We start from the raw sequence: 20198 nt of genomic DNA, 5'->3' as shown, positions 1-20198 counted from the left end.
AAGCCACTGTTCGTGTTAATAATAATCCTTGCATTTGATATAGCGCTTTTCACGTCTTCTAGACATCTCAAAGCGCTTCACAGAATAGACTGCAAAGTGAATTGACTGTATATTTGTGGGTGAAATTAAGACATACCGTGCAGTTTAACTTGCAAACAGGGAACTTGAAAGACATCTAGGAGTGTGTTAGGCAACTCTGAAGTTCTGTGAAATGTTTTGTTGTGATAAGACACTCTTGTCAATAAAAGGAATGTTTTTCAGCTGAAATAATAAATTTTGAGTATCAAAATTATACAGGACCAGGCAGTTCATCCTGTTTTCTGGCCACTATACTTCCTTCATCTAAACAATGAGTCTTTGTATTTCTTTTCTGTGTAGTATTTATGATGACATTGGCTTCTTCATTTGTAGACATAAAGATTGTCTTTACCTAATTGAGGCTAATTGTGCGTCAGCCTGGCTCAGTTGGTAGAGCTCTCGCCTTCGAGTTCAAGTCCCACTTCAGGACTTGGGACATAGTCTAAAGTGACAATCCAGCGGTTCGATTCCCAGGCAGGGCGAAACCTTAGACAGGTTTGTTGCATGGGATTTGAAGTTACTACCTTACTCCAAGCCAAGAACCCCACCGACTGAGCCAGGCTAGCACCAAAGTTATTATTATTTCCTTACGAGTCTCATTCAGCAGTTGTTACAACTTTTATTTTCCTTGAGAAAGTTTCCTCTTGTTTTATGTTCAGATCAGTCCTTTTAAGATCAGTTCAGATCAGTCAGGAGTCCTGTAGCTCAGTGGTTAGAGCGCTCGCCTCGCAAGCGAGAGACCTGGGTTTGATTCCTGGCAGTGTGAAACGTTGGGCAAGTTTCCTTACTCCATACACCTCTGTTTACCAAGCAGTAAGTAGGAACCTGGTTGATAGTCGATTGGCGGATCACTTTCCAGGGGTAATAATTCCTTCAAAAATAAAAAAATGTGGTCACTCAAAACCATGATTTTTTTGTGGGACGCTGCTGCGAGCAATTAGCTGCCGGGTTTCACCCACAAAATATGCAGTCAATCAACTTTACAGACGGTTCCAATCCGGTTTCCGCCCACAGTACAGAGAATGCGCTTGTGAAAATCACAAACGACATCCTCTCTATCTGTGACCAGGGCTCCCTCTGCCTACTTGTCCTCCTGAATCTCTCCGCGGCGTTCGACAGTCGATCACGCCATCCTCCTCCACCTTTCCTCCATCATTCGCCTCAGTGGGACCGCACTCGCCTGGTTCGAGTCCTACCTCACAAACCGCCAGCAATACATCTGCACAAACGGCTTCTCCTCCCGCTCTCACCCGGTCACCTGCAGGCTGGATGAGCGCAAATTTCCTTCAGCTGAACGTTGACAAGACGGAAGCCTCCGTAGCCATACTCTTTGGCTTTCGTCAACGTCTAAAATCTCACGGCTCTCACCTCCTCCACCTACCCGACCTCGCTATAAAACTCTCCGAACCCGTACGCAACCTACACATCAGGTTCAACCCCCAACTATCCTTCCTCCCCCACATCCAGTCCTTCACCAGCACCGCCTTCTTCCACTTCCGACGCATCGCCCGTCTCCACATATACTTCACTTCAAAAGCCGCTGAAGCCCTGGTCCATGCCTTTGTCACCTCTCGGCTGGACTATTCTAATCCCTCCTCACCGGTCTCCCATCCACTACCATCCATAAAATGCAATCATTCAAAAATCTGCCGCCCGCATTTTCACCCGCATGAAACTCCGCTCTCCGATTACACCAGCCCTCGCCAGACTGCACTGGCTGTCTATCCTCACCCTTGTATTCAAATCCCTCCACTCCTCTGTACCCCTCTCTGACCTCCTCTCTCCTCAAACAGTACCTTCTGCCTTTGTTCCTCCGGGTCTGACCTCCTCCTCGTCACCCGATCCACCATCGGTGGCCATGCCTTCAGCCACTATGCCCCAAGGGTCTCCCTTCCTGACTTCCTTCGCCTCGCTCTCTCTCTTCCTATTTTCAGGACTCTGCTGAAGACCTTTCTCTTCGACCGCGCCTTTAGTCACCTTCCTCCCCCTCCTCTTGGCTCGGCGCGGGATCCATTACTGTAAAGCACTCTGAGACGCCATCCGTCGTGAAAAGCGCTATATAAATCCAAGTTGTTGTTGGGAGGTGCTGTTCTCTGGATGATCATTAGATCCTCTCTGTCCGTTCAGGTCACTAGATATTGAACACTACATATTTCTATATGTAGAACCTCCCTTTCCTCTCCAAGTTCCTGACATGAGTTATTGCCTCCCAGCTTCCCTTTCCCTCTCCACCACTCCCTTCTCAAACCCCTTCAATCGGGTTTCCGTGTTGTCCACAGCACAGAAACAGCCCTGGTCAGTGACAAATGACATTCTGTCCATCTGCGACCATGGCTCCCTCTGCCCCCTCATCCTCCTTGACCCCTCTGCTGCTTTCAACAACTCGTTGACAAGTCTATCCTCATGCACTGCCTCTCCTCTCCTCTCACCTCAACCTTCACATCGCTGTCCTTGACTGGTTCAGATTGTACCTCTCACACCATCCGCACTTCATCTCCACAAACCGCTTGTTCCTCAGGGCTCTGTCCTTGGTCCCCTCCTCTTCAATATTTATATGCTCCCTCTTCCGCAGACAAGGGGTCAACTTCCACATGTATGCGGATGACACCCAACTCTACCTCTCTGCCTCCACCCTTGACTCCAGGACCACTGTTGTCCTGACAGAATGTCTGTCAGACATCAAGTCTGGATGAGAGCGAACTTTCTACAGTTGAACGTCAACAAGACCGAGGCTCTCCTGATTGGCTCCTGTCAGCGCCTCCTCACCTCAGGTGTTGACAGCATCACCATCCATGGTTGCACACTCCACCTTGCTAAGCCAGTCCGGAACCTTGGGGTCTTGTTTGACCCTCAACTATCCTTTCTATCCCACATCCAAGCCATGACCCGCTCTGCCTTCACAACATCACCCGGCTCCGTCACTGTCTCACAGCGCAGGCCACCGAAACCCTCATATGTGTTTTCATTACATCAAGGCTTGACTATGCAAACTCCTTGCTTGTCGGCCTCCCCAACTCCTCCCTTCATGGGCTGCAGATCATACAGAACTCAGCAGACCGCTTCCTGTCTCGCATCAGGCTCCGTGACTCTATCACCCGCATCTTCACCCAACTCCCACACAGAGGATATAGATCAAGATCCTGGTCCTCACCCTTAAAATTCTCCATGGTCTGGCTCCCCCCGACCTGTGTCCTCCTAACCCCATACCATCCTGCCCGCTGCCTCCGCTCAGCAGGCTCCAGCCTGCTCCATGTCCCCCGCTCTGCCATTGGTGGGCGAGCCTTCTGCCATCACCCTCTGGAACTCCATCCCATAGTCCCTCCACCTCGCCCCCTCCCTTGCCTCCTTCAAGACCCATCTCAAGACCCTCCTCTTCAACCGTGCGTTCAATCACCCTGTTCACCACCTGCCCTCCACCCCCACCAATCCGGACCCCCAGCTCGTGTCGAAACTGACTGTCCAGCGCCTTGGCTCGTCCTCCCGACATGAAAAGCGCTTTACAGATGTAATTTTGCTGTTGTTGTATATTGTACTTCCATGCATCATGTATCTAGATTAAATGCATCATTAATAGACCACAAAATACTCCCACAGGGCCTCAAACGTAATCAGACTTTTATCAAGCCTCAGCTTCCTAATAGTTATGCAATTATTATAAATTAGATTGAGTAAACCCAGAGCAATACTTTCAGGACAAGCAGTCCAGGTTCCGAGTCGTAAAAGGCAACTTTAGGACTGACATTTCTTTGCGCAGGGGGCAACTTCTAACTGTGGCAGATTAGCACCAAGGGATTAATTAATTGACACTGGGATTATTTAAAAAATAACTTGATATGATTTATATAGCTCCCTTAACATGAGCAGGTGGGAGGAAGAAGAGAGAGGGAGGTGACTGTAGGCATGATACATGAAATTGTTGTTGTTGTCCCTGAATGCTGAAATATCCTGACTGAATTAAGTTAAAGTATACGCTTTAATAAAAATGTAAAACTTCACTGATCTGAACACAGACACACTAGAAAGCTTTAATTGTGAAATTGCTTAACGTTTATTGAAAACATGCTAGAAAATGTGACATACTAATAATTAAAATCTAAAAATTAAATACAGTATTACTGCATATCATCAGCAGTCGGTTGAATTTATGAACATTAACAATTGGAATTAACTTTCCTTTACAGGCAATTTTAAGTAGAATAATAATATTTCAACAATGCCCGTTTCATTCGGTTTCTTCAAGAGATAAATTGTTGTAAAACCTCTTCCTGTTCTGCTCCTTTTCTACTCATTAATCACCTTTCTGAGCTCACATTCTACCTGTTCCACAAACGCTGGGAAGTGCTGATCCATTAGAGAGAGCCGCAGGAAAGGACCCAGCTCTTCTGTGTTGAGTGCTGACTGCTGATATACCAAGGGCAGTTCAAGAGATGCTTCTCCCAACATGGACTGGGAAACAGGAGAAAACAAATAAGCGCGCATTACGATTGTTAGGACTGAAATGGTTTTGCTGAGTAATTAAATGTCGCTAAAAAAAGATTAAGTTTCATTATTGGACTCATTTGGTGCATTGCAAAGGAGCTAGTAAAACGTAGAAAAATGACAGCTGTACAAAACAATAAACCAAATAGAATTTTCAATTGAAAGTCGATCAAGAATATCCCTGGAATTCAAAAGATTTCAAGATTAAACTACACGGATATGGGAGGGAGGGAGGCAGGGAAGGGAGGTAAATGGGACTGAATTGATTGCTCTTTAAGAGAGGCAACACAGACACAATATGTCAAATGGCCTTCTTATGTGCTGTACTTTCTATAGCCCTATTAACCCGGGAAAACAAACCTCACTTAGAATAGCACATCTCAAATCACACAGGTTTGTCAGCTTTGACATCCTTCCAAATAAAAGGAACGATATCAATATCAACTGTATCAAATTGCACTGTGTAAACAGATTATGTGGTTGCATTTTTGATAGAAAGTAGGCAGCGTAACTCCAAAGTCGTTGTTGGACGATTTTAAATGCATAATACTTTTAATGCATAGACTTTTGATCCAACACCATTTTAGGCAGCAACGAATTAGCCTTAATGTCCAATTTGTTAATCAATACGATGGTGAGAAAGTTGCTTTAGGAATAATAAAGTATCAGAATGTGTAAGAGGAGAAGCCATATATCTAGAAAACAAAATGAATCCACAAGTCTTGGTTCCTGCCAAACTGCAAGTAATTGTTTCCTGGATTAGGTGAGCAAGGAGAGAATCCACACTCCAATCCAGAGAAAGACATTTGTGTGCATTTGTGGCACTCTCAGTACAGTCTGCATGACAGACATCTGGCTGACCAAACACAAATAGAACAGTATGTAGGAAAGACAGATTTATTGTGGTTTTAGCCAAACTGTCTACCTCTTCAGGGCTATTACCTGTGCCAGTTGTCTGATGCACAATCTGTTCTGTGTTATTGGTTGTTCCTCCTCTGCACTGCATGTCTGTCAGAATTAAAGAACATTTAAATCCTAAAATACAATTGCCATCGAGAACGCTAATGTCAGATTAGCTATTTGAAAGCTTTCTTGCAGAGGTCACAAACTACAGTTATACTCAGTATACTTTCTTTGGATTAGCCTTTAGCACATGTGTTTAGCACGTGCAGAAACCAATCATTACGCTTAAGAGTATCCAAAGCAAACAGGATTTCATGGATGCCACCTACACGTGGAAATTCTCATGTTTGGAATGGAATGCACACTCTCTTTCCCTGGAAAGATGCATCCTGCTTATCAGTATAATAATTACTACATTTACAGCATACTTTAAACATTAAACTATGGGAGGCACGGGTACAAAATGGAGGCTTTGGCTACAATTTTTCAATCTTCGTTGGACACAGGGGCGGTGCCAGAGGACTGGAGAGTGGCCAATGTGACTCCCCTGTACAAAAAGGGACAGAAGGACAAACCTGGGAACTACAGGCCAGTCAGTCTAACATCAGTAGTGGGGAAACTCCTGGAGACTATAATCCGGGTCAGAATAAATCTTCACTTTGAAGAGTATGGGTTAATAAGGGACAGACAGCACGGATTTGTTGAAGGCAAATCTTGTTTAACAAAGCTAACAGAATTTTTCGATGAGGTAACGGAGAGGGTGGATAAAGATATTGCAGTTGATGTAGTTTATATGGACTTTCAAAAAGCATTTGAAAAAGTGCCGCATAAAAGACTTGTAAGATAGATAGAAGCCCATGGTATAAAAGGGACAGTGGCAGCGGATCCAGAACCGACTGGGAGACAGAAAGTAGAAAGTTGTAGTGAACGGCTGCTTTTCTGACTGGAGGGAAGTGTACAGTGGCGTTCTCCAGGGATCGGTATTAGGACCACTGCTCTTCTTAATATATATAAATGATCTGGACTTGGGTATAGCAAGCACCATTTCCAAGTTTGCGGATGTCACAAAGTTAGGTAGGGTAGTAAACAATGAGAAAGATAGGAGCCAACTGCAGGAAGACATAGACAGAATGGTACAATGGGCGACACATGGCAGATGAATTTCAATGTGGAGAAATGCGAGGTAATGCATTTTGGTAGAAAGAATAAGGGGAGACAATATAGGCGGTAAAACAATCTTAAGGGGGGGGTAAAAGAACAGAGAGACCTGGGGGTGCAGGTAAATGAATCCTTGAAGGTGGCAGGTAGATAAAGCAGTAAAAGGGCATATGGGATATAAATAGGGACATAAGAGTACAAGAATCAGGAGATTATGATTAACTTATATAAAACACTGGTTAGGCCTCAGTTAGAATACTGCGCCCAGTTCTGGGCACCACACTATAGGAAGGATGTTAAGGCATTGGAAAGGGTGCAGAGGAGATTTATGAGGATGGTACCAGGAATGAGGGACCTTGATGATGAGGAAAGGCTGGAGAGGCCGGGATTATTCTCAATGGAGCAGAGAAGGTTACGAGGAGACCTAATAGAGGTCTTCAAAATCATGAGAGGATTTGATAGGTTAGAAAGGGCAAAACTGTTTCCACTGGTGGGTGTGTCGGTGACTCGAGGTCAGATTTAAAATGGTCTCTAAAAGACGCAGAGGGGAGGAGAGAAGACATTTTTTCACGCACCGAATTGTTCGAATCTGGAATGCATTGCCTGGAAGGGTGGTGGAGACCGATTCAATAACAACTGTTAAAAACGCTGAGGATGGGTATTTGAGGAGAATAGGTTTGCAGGGTTATGGGGAAAGGGCTGGGGAGTGGGATTGACATTATATTGCTCTTTTCAAAGAGCCGGCACAGACCTGATGGGCCAAATGGCCTCTTTTAGCACTGGATGATTCTATGATTACCAAGACAGAAATTTTTAGTAAGATTTACTGAGGCACAAAAACTCCAACCTGCTACACACATCAGGAATCTAAATCTCATCACCACCATCTCGTGTCCCCTTTAAGCATCACTGCTCCCTGCAATCAAATCATCTACAGCACACAATTTACCTTCTTTTGAAGTATTAAAAATACTGTGAAATAATACATCCTCAGGTCTAATCATCAATTTCCATTCCTAAGTAGTAGTGATTGATTACAACAAAAAGTAAATTGTAAGAGAAATGCTGCATCGTAAGGTTTCTTACCCTCACTTCTCCTTCCTCGAGCCCCGAAGTTTCAGACTGCTTGCTGTTTGTGGCTTGGCTTAGTGTCAAGGGAGTTTGGTCCTGAATTTTTCCATTGGGATTTTCTACATTTATGTACTGAAGGAGTTTCTGTATACAGCCAGAGCAGTGCTCCTGAGCCTGTTCCTTTGAATCACCATTGAATTGCACTCGAAACATACGACTTGCATTCTGCATGGGTTGGGGGTGGTGGGGGGGGGGGGAGGCAGAGAGAGAAACAGAAAGATGTGTAGTATTTGAACAATTATAATGTCCTATGCTCTTTCGATCAAACAGAATAATTTGGATCTACTGTATTGTGCCTTGAGACATCCTACCGACGTGAAAGGCGCTATACAAATGTAATTGTGTTGTGGTTGTTCTGTGTGTGGTTATATATATATAAAAAATTGTCCGACTCCGCCACTACCTCACCCCTCAGGCCGCTGAAACTCTTGTTCATGCCTTCATCACCCCCAGACTCGACTATGGAAACGACCTGCTTGTCGGCCTTCCTAACTCCTCCCTCCACAGGCTGCAGATAACCCAGAACTCTGCAGCCCGTGTCCTCTCCCGCACCAAACTCCATGACCCCATCTCCCCAATTCTCGCCCGACTCCATTAGTTCGCTATCCTTCAGAGGATCCAGTTCAAGATCCTGGTCCTCACCTACAAAGCTCTCCATGGCCTCGCCCCACCCTACCTCTGTGACCTCCTAACCCCCTACCAACCTATCCGCTCCCTCTGCTCAGCCGGCTCTGGCCTGGTCCATGTCCCCCGACCCACCCGCCTCACCTTTGGTGGGAGAGCCTTCAGCCACTCTGCCCCCAACCTCTGGAATTCCATGCCCCAATCACTCTGCCTTGTCCCCTCCTTAGCCTCCTTCAAGTCCTGCCTCAAAACCCTCCTCTCCGACCATGCCATCGGTCACCCCACCCCTTCCCCTCCCCTCTCTTCTCCCCCACCCTGTCCCCAGCTCAGGTCTGAAATGCTATACACTGTCCAGCGCCTTGGGACGTCCTCCCAACGTAAAAGGCGCTATATGAATGTAATCTTGTTGTTGTTGTATGTGATTTGTCAAAGCTACTGAACTTCAAACAGGCATTTGTACAGTGGAAGCCACTGCATATGAAACTAAAGGAATTTTTTCATTCATCTCAGATTTAATAGGAAATCACAGGTAACCTTTCTTTAAAAAATATAAAAAGCCACTGAACTCTCTAACAAACTGCTTTCTTCATCTGAATTTGCTGTTCTAAGTATGCTGTGTATAGTTTCTTTTAAAATTCAATTACACATTTAAATATTACCTCGGTCCTGAATTTTGTTAAGGAACTTTAAAGTGTTCAGTGTTTTAATAGATTCTCAAAATGGGTTTATGATCCTTTTCACTGAGGTGTTTCACCTGCAGTAAACATTTTGTTGTAAATCCTATTAAGCATCTTGAGATGTTTTGACAATCAAATATAAGGATTATTATTATAAGTTATAGCAATTGGCAGTGATTGTGTGCATTTGACATTGCCAGAGCAATTCTAGGATAATAATAATCCTTGCATTTGATATAGCACCTTATCAAGTCGCTGGGACATCTCACAGCGCTTCACAAAATATACTATAAAGTGAATTGACTGTATATTTTGTGGGTGAAACGCAGCAGCCAATTGCGCATAACAGTGTCCCAGAAACAGTTGTGGATCAGAAGGGTAACAAAACCCACAATATTATCTGAAGCTACTTACCTTAATTTTTGACCCAAAGAGTACACAATCACCTTTACGTTCTGCTCTCAACCAGTTGGGAGCTTCAATTAGGGAAAATCCTTCCTGTAAAATGAAGTGCAACAGTAGGGCACTGAAATAGTCTCCAGGTGGCCCTGTAATTTAGAACACAATCACCATGCTTTGATATGATTGCACTTCGGGGATAAAAGCCTCGTCCCAGGCCCAAGAGTAATGAAGTAAGTTTAGGGAATCCTTGCTCCAAAATTGTAACGGGCATTTAATCAACACTTTAATTCACTTAACACACAGCGCAAAAATGGCTAGTGTGGGAAATGAAAATAGCACTTTAATTCAGGAGGTACTCATCAAAAGCTCGGGTAGCCCTTCAACTAAAGCTACTCAAACATCAGGCTAGCTTTTACTACTGTAATATTAATGCTAAACTAATAAAATCAAAAATATAAATACCATTTAAAAGCTTGACACTGAATAAATATTTTACTTCTCTCTAGCTCGAACTTTAAAATCTGCTTCTTAACATTCTTCCTGCTCTTAAAAGACATGAAAATCATGAGTCCAATTCTGCATTTGCATTTCGCCCACAAAATATAGTCACTGTACTTTGCAATACATTCTGTGAAGCGCCTTGAGACATCTCAATGATGTGACAAGGCGCTATTATCAAATGCAAGGATATTTATTATTATTTGATGCTTGCCTTTCTTACCTGGAAACTGGTGCAAAATATGGAGTTCCATGACATGCTTTAATACTGACTTGGTGAATGGGCACATCCTATGTTAAAATGCACTTATTCTTGAGATGCAAGCTTACAACAGGAAATCTTATGAAGCTCATATTGCGATCCTCTGTACATTTAGCAGCCAGCAAGAGATTCTCTCGCCTGCTGCGGTATCAAGTGAGCAATACCAACACTGGGGAATGGCAGAGAATAGACTCTTAATTGTTTATAGTTATTGGCAGATAAACGTCTAAAGTGCCTATATGCGCAATCGGCTGCCGCATTTTGTCCACAAAATATATAGTCACAACAACTTTACAGTATATTCTCAAAGATATAAGGCGCTATTATTAACTGCAAGGATTATTTTTTATAGACCTCCACTAAATCCTTATTTTTAAACAAAAAATATTCAGTGTAGATTACATGATCAGACAGAAGAGGGCATTGTAGGTACAGGAATACAACAAACCATCACTACATGAGTCTCCAGCTATATACAACAACAAAAAAATTACATTTGTATAGTGCCTTTCACGTCGGGAGGATGTTCCAAGGCGCTGGAAAGAATGTGTGATCTGTGGATTACAAGCAGCAGGACTAACATTTGGGAATGTAGTGAATTGCTGACTCCCTTACTACCTGTGGTCTTGGCCCTTTAAGATTGTGGTGTTTTCTGTGGCAAGCTCTGTGGCGTGGCAATACAGAAAGGGACCAAACATTTTGCTGTTTCTCCTGTACCATAAGTTGCAAAATACTCATGGCCACTTTGCATTTTCTATTATATCAAATGCCACTTTTAATCAACAGCAACAAAATTACATTTGTATAGCGCCTTTCAAGTCCCAAGGCCCTGGACAATCAATGCTTCGGACCCGAGCTGGGGTTCGGGACCGGGGAGGATGGAATTGGGGAGGCCGACAAGTAGGGAGTTTGCGTAATCAAGCTTGGATGTTACAAATGCATGTATGAGGGTCTCGGCGGCCTGCGGTGTGAGACAGTGGCGGAGTTCGGCAATGTTGCAGAGGTGGGGGAAGGCAGACCAGATCATGTTGGTCAAGCTCTTGCCCCAGGGCAAGACTTTGAGCTCAGCGCACTTTCATGCATCAAGTATTGTTGGAGATGCCATCCTTCAGATGAGATGTCCAACAAACATTTTCTGTTTGTCTGTTCAGGTGGATGTTTAAAGATCTTGTGATACTATATGAAAACAGATGGGAGTTTCTCCTGGTGTCCTGGCCAGCAATTTACCCCAGAAAAAATTGGTCACTCACTTCATGGCAGTCTGTGGGACCTTGCTTGTGCCACGTTTGTCATACAAATAATCATTATAGTTGAAAACAATTCCCTGTGAAGCTCTTTGAGATATTTTGATGTTATAGGCGCTATATCAAAGGCAAGAATTATTATTATATCTGACATGTCAACGGCGCTGCACTTAACAGCATAAAACATTTCTTGCACTGTGATTTTTCAATGAAATATTTATCATTCCAACTCCCTCTGATGACTGAGTGAGCTTATTCAACGAGAAGCCGAACGATACAGGTTCCAGGTTCGATCTCCAGACTGTGCTGATTTAGGCTAGTGGTTTCAACCTCAGTGGTTTCGATTCGATCACACTCAGAATGCTTGACAGCAATTACCTGTGAAGAACTTGGAAACGTTGAGACATCATCAGCATCAGATCAAATCATGAACAAAAATCAACCATAGTACCCATTACTGACCAATATCTAGCGAACTCTGCTGGGGATATCAATGCAAAAACATCAGGATAGGACAGAATCAGGCTCCCCAGTGATGAAACTGCCTGCGACAATTCACCATCATGCCCATACCGAGCCACTTATGGAGCCACCTATGGAGAGGTACTGCTATGGCAATAATGGGAAATTGGAAGGCAAAAATCCTCAAAATGGTGGGGGTGAATGCTGGAGAAAAATTTGCAGCATTAAAAGCAATACTATTTTCTCTGATAAGAAATAGGCATTAACGTTGCTCTGTTTTTTCTACTCAGATGTTCTTACCCTAAACAACCACTATTTAATCGTGAACAAGAAGCTGAAACTTCAGAGGCACGAGCCTTTCTCAACATGACAAGGTGTCTGGAACATCACAGTGTCACACATAATGTGCTCTATAATCAAAAATAGTATATGCTCAGAGTACTTCTCTGGTCAAACATCTCCTTTGATTCTAATCAGCCCTCAGTACCCCAAAGCAGTAAAAATGAGTAAATAAGGACAAGTATCCATTGAGAGTGAAGAGTAACTGAGTAATGGCTTTGTTGTCATGACATTGATAGACATGTATCCTTAAGAGATCATTCATGAAACATTCCTCAATGCCAATTCTGAATCCAGAAGTTTGAATTACTCACACACTAAGAACTGTTTGTCTATCACCTGATGGAGAGCAGAAGATAGATTCTCATCTATGTGTTCAACAAGAACACAGTTGTCTCAAATAACATCCCTATATTTCTCAGTCACTACACCTAACAAAAATTCCCTGTGAACTAGAATCAGATGTTTCTATAGTAGACAGTTGATGTACTTTTTAACAATGTCAACTTCTTTCTAAAATCTTTGTGGTTGTTTAAGTTCTTATTGAAATTTGCATTTGCTCCATTTAACTGCATAATCATTTCAAATCCAGATCCAACTTGAACCGATCTGCCACAAGTAACATTAACCTCAAATCTCTGGGTTATGCCAATGTAAAGTACAAAAACTGACGTCATGCATTTTATACAAAGACAGATTATCCCCCAAATAACCGTGGCATCTAATTTAGATCATCTGAATCAGTGATTGTGGAATTAAACTAAAATAGAATGCCTTCACATATCAGCTTCATTTCACATTAACTGGTGTTGTAAATGTTTTACCAGCCAGATTAGTAGAATGGAACCGCACTAATCCATACCTCTGTTATATCCGCCTTCCATGCCATAAACAAAACGGGGGGGACTCCTGCTTCCTGTTAATGTACAGTTAGCCGTTCATATCTCCTAAACATCATTTTGTTCAGATTAAAGATCAAACAGAAAGTCAATATGTCGAACCATAATTTTAACATCAAGATTTACTATTTTGTAACCATCCAAATCACATACGCTTTAAACTAATTTGCGTGTACATCAATTAGATAAAAGTGACAAGTGCTAATTACGTAGACCTGATTGGTTATCCTGATTTCAACTGTCAGCTTTGTTGATCAGCTATGTCATGGTGAAGAAATGAAGGTTATGTCTGATCATTAATCAAATTACCAACAATTAGGGATTCAGTACTGCCATTGGTATATTAAACAATCGAAGACCATAGAATATTACAGGACAGAAGGAGGCCATTCGGCCCATCGTGCCTATGTCAGCTCTTCGGAAGAAATACCCAATCAGTCCCACTCCCTCATTCTTTCCCCATATTTTTGCAAATTTTTCCTTTTCAAGTACCTATCTAATTCCCTTCTAAAAGTTGTTATTGAATATGTTTCCATCAAATGTACCATTGTAACGACTCCGCATAACCTTGATTAACTAATGCAACCATTACAACAATAATCCTTGCACTTGATATTGTGCCTTTCACATTAGGACAATTTAAAGTGCTTCACAGGATTTATTGTAAAGTTTAGTGACTGTGTATTTTGTAGAAAAATGGTGCAGCCGATCTTCACCCAGCAATGCTCAACCTTGAATTGAATAACTAATTTTATTTGAGGGATTGTTAGCTAGTATGACGGGAGAAATTTCTTTCTCATTTCAAATAATGCTATAAAATCTTTAACATCCACTTGAACAGGCAGACGGACAGACCTCCATTTAATATCTCATCTGAAAGACTGTACCTTCGAAAACTGAGCTGATTATATCTAACTTCATCCTTTGTTTTCCCCTTACTATCTTCATGGCAATAATATAAATCAAAAAATAATTAACTTGTCAGTGAAGGTACTTTCCCATCATGTCCGTCCTGGGAATTATTACATACGTGCAATAACAAGTCGTCTCCCACTCTATTGGGTTCTTCCCACCGTACAAAAGGAAAGAAAATGATTGCCTCGATAGCTCAGTGAATATCCAGGAAACAGCTGAGCCCAGCAATCAGTCCCTAGTAGGTGATGAGTCAGCCTGTACAGCAGTAGGGACAGTACAACTAGGCTCATTAAAAAATGTGTTTCCCAATTAAATCAGTTAAATTACTGACAAAAAAATTCCAACATAAAATGTAATGTGTTGTAAGCCAAGCGTTATTAAAATGGTATTAAAATATGAAATTTGAGAGAAACATATAGCAGGGTGTAATGTAATCAAGGTACTCAAAAGACAGGATAATCTACAAGATACCAGAACAAGCTGAAAAATAACCTTCATCTGAAGCTGGAGATTGGAGTACGGTTTCAATATCTCATTATTTTTAATCATACATACAGTTTAGCTACTGGTGTGATTCTTTGTTTCCTTTTATACACATTTTGTGTCATTGGCAGTTCTCATGCACTCTTAATGCATAAAGGGTACTCATGTCTTGTGATGCCAGTAACACACCATCAAAGAATTTCATGAATTTAACTTGCACTCAGCAGCGTCTGTGTACAAGGAAACAACTGTCTTGCAATTTAGGAATGACAGGAACTGGAATAAGACTCAGCAAGAAAAAGGCAGTTATATTCTTTTGAACATAAAGGCACTTTAGAAGTTTGCAATACAACCATAAATTTACAGCAATCTATTATTTCTAAATATTCCTATCAACCGTATTTGCAGTCCGTAGCAAATTGAAGTCAGTTGAATATATTCTAATATACTGCTTCATTGCGTGGAAATAAGACCCTTGCAAATAAAACCATACAGTAATAATATAATAAGCCTTGCATTTGATATTGCGCCTTATCACATCTTCAAGATGTCGCAAAGCATTTCTCAGAATATACTGTAAAGTGAATTGACTGTATATTTTGTGGGTGAAACGCAGCAGCTGATGGCGCACAGCAGTGTCCCACAAACAGTCGGCATTGAGTGACCATTTTGTTTTCAGTAAGTTGTAGGGAATCTTGGTCCAGCTAATGAACAAACCCAGATCCAGCCCTCCATCACAAACCTACGCACCTAGAATTTTCAAGTCATCACCTAGCCTGTCCCTCCCTTCCTCCTTTCACCGTTAACCTATGGCCCGCCAGGATCCTGAAAAGGAGTTATCAAAATGCTGTCTACATCCCCCATGTCTAAAAGTACAAAAGCTATTGCATTATAAAAATAATAATCCTTGCATTTGATATAGTGCCTTAAGTCTTCGAGACTTCTCAAAGCGCTTCACAAAATATACCGTAAAGTGAATTGACTGTGTATTTTGTGGGCGAACACGTGTTATGCTATGATCCATTAAATGTTCTTGTATTTTGTTTAAAATAAAAACGGCAATGACAGGTAATGCACAGGAGACTTTTAATCTGTATGATTTATTACAGCCGCACATTATATTCTAACTAGCTCTCTTTTGGCATAGCATAAGATACGTCACTCGTTCTCTCCACGCACAGGACTTAAATGTGGAGGGGATGCTGTGTTTGAGTGGTCTAAATAATGGCACATGCTAAATTTTGTCTCCAGCACCTGGAAGTTCTGAACAGGAAAGTTCAGGTCTGTGACAGCCACTGAAGTGTTTTGGGATGATTCCCACATTTCCAGTTTCATGAAATCAAACCCGATTTACATTCTACTACCTAAATTAGGTCCTTCATGCACACAGCTTAATTTGTGGTGATGGGTTGAGCTGTGAGGCCAATGCGCTGGTCAGTGAGAAGCAGTCAAACATTTCCATGGTACACAATGATCAAGCATGCCTTGGGTCTCATCCTAAATCCCCATCTAAAGTAATTCAGCAGTTTCACCTCTGGGAGGTGATTAGGGTTAGGGTTTTGTCACTTGTGTGTAGAACAGTGCTCCACCAAAATAATAATAATAATCCTTGCATTTGATATAGCGCTTTTCACGTCAGGAGGACGTCCCAAAGCGCTTCACAGAACACACTGTAAAGTGAATTGACTGTATATTTGTGGGCGAACGCGGCAGCCAATTGCGCACAGCAATGTCCCACAAACAGTCGTAGATTGAAAATGACCAATTTATTATTGTTTTAGTTTTGGAGGGATTATTATTAGGCTCTGTGTGGAGTAAGGAAACTTGCCCAAGGTTTCGCCCTCTGCCTGGAATTGAACTCAGGTCTCTCGCTTGCAAAGCGAGTGCTCTAACCACTGAGCTACAGGACTCCACCAAAGGGTTTTACATACACCAAAGGGTTTTACATACACCATATCATGTCTCTACAGAAATTCCTTGTTCTGATCCTTGTGTCATTTGTTCTGCTGAGAAAAACACATCTTCAAACAACAAAACCTTATGGAATTTTCTTCATTTCTCTAAATCCGAAATATCCTCCAAATGACAATCCCACCTGGAATCCCTACATATAGCCTCATTGGAACGTATAGTAACTGCCACATTCTGCTGCAAGGTATGATCTTATATAAGGCAACACCATTATGGGCCACATTACCAGAGTGCGAGTTCGCGAATTACACCAATGTCCTTGGAGCTGCTGTTAACAGTGTTGTGTGCTTTCAAGGCAGAATGGCTGGACAACCAATCACTGCCCTCGTGATCATTTCAAGCACTAGAAATGCTTGTTAAAGCAGTCAAAGCTGAACAGCCAGTCTGTACCAAAGCGGAAGTAACTTCAGTGGGCCAAGCAGGCTTTCCCGCTCCTCATCCCCCACCCCCATAGATAGATGTTGCAACACGGGGTTATATGCAGAAGTGTGAAGCCATGTAACAATGTCGATGGTAAAGGTCTGAAATGTGTTCAGCCACACCTACCAGTAGCGTTGGCCCTTGAGCGATGAGAAAATGTCCCGATTCAACCAGAGTTAAGCTGAGGAGACCCTTTTCTTGGCAGGATTCGAAGGTCTGAAGAGAAAAATGATATTAAATAGAATTACTGCAATCTTTCAACAGTGGCATCAAAATGACTGATGCCATGATCAGCGCAGGAAGTTTCCGGAGCGGTTAAGGTGAAACTAGAAATTTAGCAGCTGATTTATCGGGTGCAGAAGGAGTGTACACAGTACATTCACCATCCATCCGCTCTGTCTGCTCGCTGAGCCCTACCTCACTCAGTCTCCCCCTCCAACTCCACTGTCAACACGTTCAGCTCCCCAATTATCACACCGCTCCTCGCTCTCCCTTTCCCCCCTCTCTCCATCAATCTCTCTCTCCTTCACTCATTAAATCTCTCTATCATTTACTCCCTCTCACTCCACTCAAATATTTCCCTTTCCCTCTCTTTCACTCACTTCCTCCCACACATTCTCACTCCTCTTCTTACTCTTTCCTTCTCTCTCTCTCTCTCTCTCACCCCACTTTCAAATACATGCTCCACCTCACTCTCTACCTCCCTCTTTTCCTCTGCCTCTCCCTCAACCCCACCCTCTCTCCCCCTCCACCTACACCCTCTCTCCACCCCTCTCCCCCTCCCCAGCCCCTCTCTCCCCCCCACCCTCTCTCTCTCCCCCCTCACCTTCTCTCTCCCCCTTCACCTTCTCTCTCCCCCTCACCCTCTCTCTCCCTCCCACACACCCTCTCTACCCCCCCTCTCCCCCCCCACCCCTCTCTCTTCCTCCTCTCCCCCCTTCCACAACCCCCCTCTCTCTCTCCCCCTCACCCTATCTCTCCCTCACCCTCTCTACCCCTCTCTCTCCCCCCACCCCTCCTCTCCTCCCCCCTCTCTCCCCTCCACCCCCTCTCTCTCCCCCCCTCCCCCTCTCTCCCTCCCCCACACCCTCTCTCTCCCTCCCCCACACCCTCTCTACCCCTCTCTCCCTCCCCCACACCCCCTCTCTCTCCCCCTTCTCTCCCTCCATCCCTCCGCCCCTCCCTCTCCCCCTCTCTCTCCCCCCCCCTCTCTCTCTCCCCCCCCCCCTCTCTCCTCAGCCCCTCTCTTTTTTCTCTTCATCTCTCTCTTTCCTTCCGTTTTTTCCTTCCTTCCTCTCTCTCTCTCACCTTCCAGACCCCTGGCGCGGGGCCGGCGGTGGCGGACTCCAGTCTGCCGTACCTCTTCAACGGCCACCAACAGCCGCCGCGCTCGAGGCCGAGAGCCGCCGCCGCCGCCATCGTCACGAGGCGAGGAGAAGGGTGGGGGGGAAGCGCGGGAAGGACAGCAGCCAATCAGCGGCGGCGAGATCCACCCGCGGTCACCTGATTGGTTCAGCCCCCCCCCCCGGCCCCGCGGGTGACCAATCACACTGCGGGTTGGGAAGGGGCGGGGCAGCGAACGGGGCAGTGACCAATCAGGAGCCGCCGGGTTTTGAACCAATCAGAGGAGGCGAGACCGTCAGTCACGTGGCCTGCCTGCTGTCACTCAGTGGGTCAGGTCAGGACAGGTCAGGTCAGACCCTCATGGTCAGGGTGGTCCTCGCTGGGCGATGGCCGAGGGCGGCCAACAGCGCCAAGGCTTAGCCAAGCCGCTGCAGGCTTGCCCCTTTTTCGGAACAGGAGGAGGCCATTCAGCCCCTCGAGCCTGTTCCGCCATTCTATAAGGTCATGGCTGACCTGTACCTCGACTCCAATCACCCGCCCAACCTAGTCCCGTATCCCTCGAAACCCTCAATCGCACACTCATTACATCGGGGTTCGACTACGCCAACGCCCGGCTTGTCGCCACCCCCCAACTCCTCCCTCCACAGGCTGCAGATCATCCAGAACTCTGCAGCCCGTGTCCTCTCCCCCACCAGGCTCTGTGACCCCATCACACCCATCCTCACCCGACCCCACTGGCTTCCCATCACACACAGGATACAGTTCAAGATCCTGGTCCTCACTTTCAAAGACCTCTATGGTCTTGCTCCCCCACCCCACCTCTGCGACCTCCTAACCCCCTACCATCCTGTTCGCTCCCTCCCCTTCGACCGTGCTTTTGATCTCCCTACTTCCCCCCACCCCAACCTGCCCTCCACCCTCCCCCACCCCCATCTCAGATCCGAAAATCTGTCTGTCCAGCGCCTTGGGATGTCCTCTGGATGTGAAAGACACATGTAATTTTGTTATTATTGTTGTACCCTGATCTAACAAATATCTCTCCACCTCAGTCTTGAAGATGTGAATGGATCCAGCAACCACAGCCTTTTGGGGGAGTGAGAGTTCCTGATTTCCGTTACCCTTTGGGTGGAAAAACTGCCTCTTGATTTCAGTCCTAATCGGCCTGGCTGTAATCTTAAAGAGGATGCCTCGTTGCCTCGACTCATGCGGAAACCTCCATCAACAACAACAATAACAACTTGTATTTATATAGTATCCTTCTTGTGGGGTTAGCGTTCCAGAGCACTTCAAGAGTGTCCGAACCGATGTGAGATATTCCGCGCGTCCCACCTACATGTCGAAATCCCTGTGTACATCCTTTCTTGTGGGGTTTTAGCTAGTTACTACGTTCCAGCGGTTACCCCCGATGCACACTCTGTGGGGGTGGCCCCAAACCTTTGGCTCGTGCCAACCTGTGCCTAATACCCGTCAGGGAGAGAGTGCACATTCCATTCCAAGCACTGGAATTTTCATGTGTAGGTGACATACAAATAATTCTCAACTTGATTTGAATATTCTTGAACATTGTGATATGTTTCTACACGTGTCAGATAGCTGGCCCCACCCATAAAACTATGAAATTTTAATAATAATAATAATCCTTGAATTTGATACAGCGTCTTTCACGTCAGGAGGACGTCTCAAAGTTCATAGGATTTACTGAACAGTATAATGACTATGTATTTGCAGGTGACCACGGCAGCCAATTTGTCCACAAACTGCCATGAAATGAATGACCAATTCAATCTGGGGAGATTGTTGGCCAGGGCACTGGGAGACTGTACTCTCAATGTATGGTTTTAACTGGTTAAACTCCAGCAGTTACCCCAACGCACATCCTTAGAGTCCTCAAACCTTGGCGTTGCTAACC

At 44.4% G+C, this 20198-nt stretch overlaps 1 protein-coding gene across 1 annotated transcript; it reads right to left on the bottom strand.

Annotated features, from left to right (window-relative positions):
* Window positions 1-4102: 4102 nt before the first annotated feature.
* rec114 (REC114 meiotic recombination protein) lies at window positions 4103-18364 on the bottom strand. The gene is made up of 6 exons (XM_042343046.1): window positions 18254-18364; window positions 17072-17161; window positions 9465-9548; window positions 7705-7914; window positions 5500-5565; window positions 4103-4524 (listed from the first exon to the last, which is right to left on the bottom strand). Exons 1-6 carry the CDS (start codon window positions 18362-18364, stop codon window positions 4360-4362), a joined length of 726 nt encoding a protein of 241 aa, XP_042198980.1. The 3' UTR covers window positions 4103-4359.
* Between the last annotated feature and the right edge of the window lie 1834 nt (window positions 18365-20198).

This window comes from Callorhinchus milii, unplaced genomic scaffold, assembly GCF_018977255.1.
Source record: "Callorhinchus milii isolate IMCB2004 unplaced genomic scaffold, IMCB_Cmil_1.0 Scaffold22, whole genome shotgun sequence".
Classification (NCBI taxonomy): Eukaryota; Metazoa; Chordata; class Chondrichthyes; order Chimaeriformes; family Callorhinchidae; genus Callorhinchus; species Callorhinchus milii.
The sequence above is the reverse complement of the archived record's forward strand: the minus strand, read 5'-3'. Positions and strand labels throughout refer to the sequence as shown.

Bases quoted from the DNA above. Each gene is read 5' to 3' on its own strand.
- rec114 (XM_042343046.1), bottom strand. From the start codon at position 18,364: ATGGCGGCGGCGGCGGCTCTCGGCCTCGAGCGCGGCGGCTGTTGGTGG. The intron at 17,162-18,253 runs GTGAGAGAGAGA...TTTTCTCTTCAG, and splicing joins CCGCGCCAGGGGTCTGGAAG to ACCTTCGAATCCTGCCAAGA. The intron at 7,915-9,464 runs GTAAGTAGCTTC...CAACCCATGCAG, and splicing joins TCTTTGGGTCAAAAATTAAG to AATGCAAGTCGTATGTTTCG.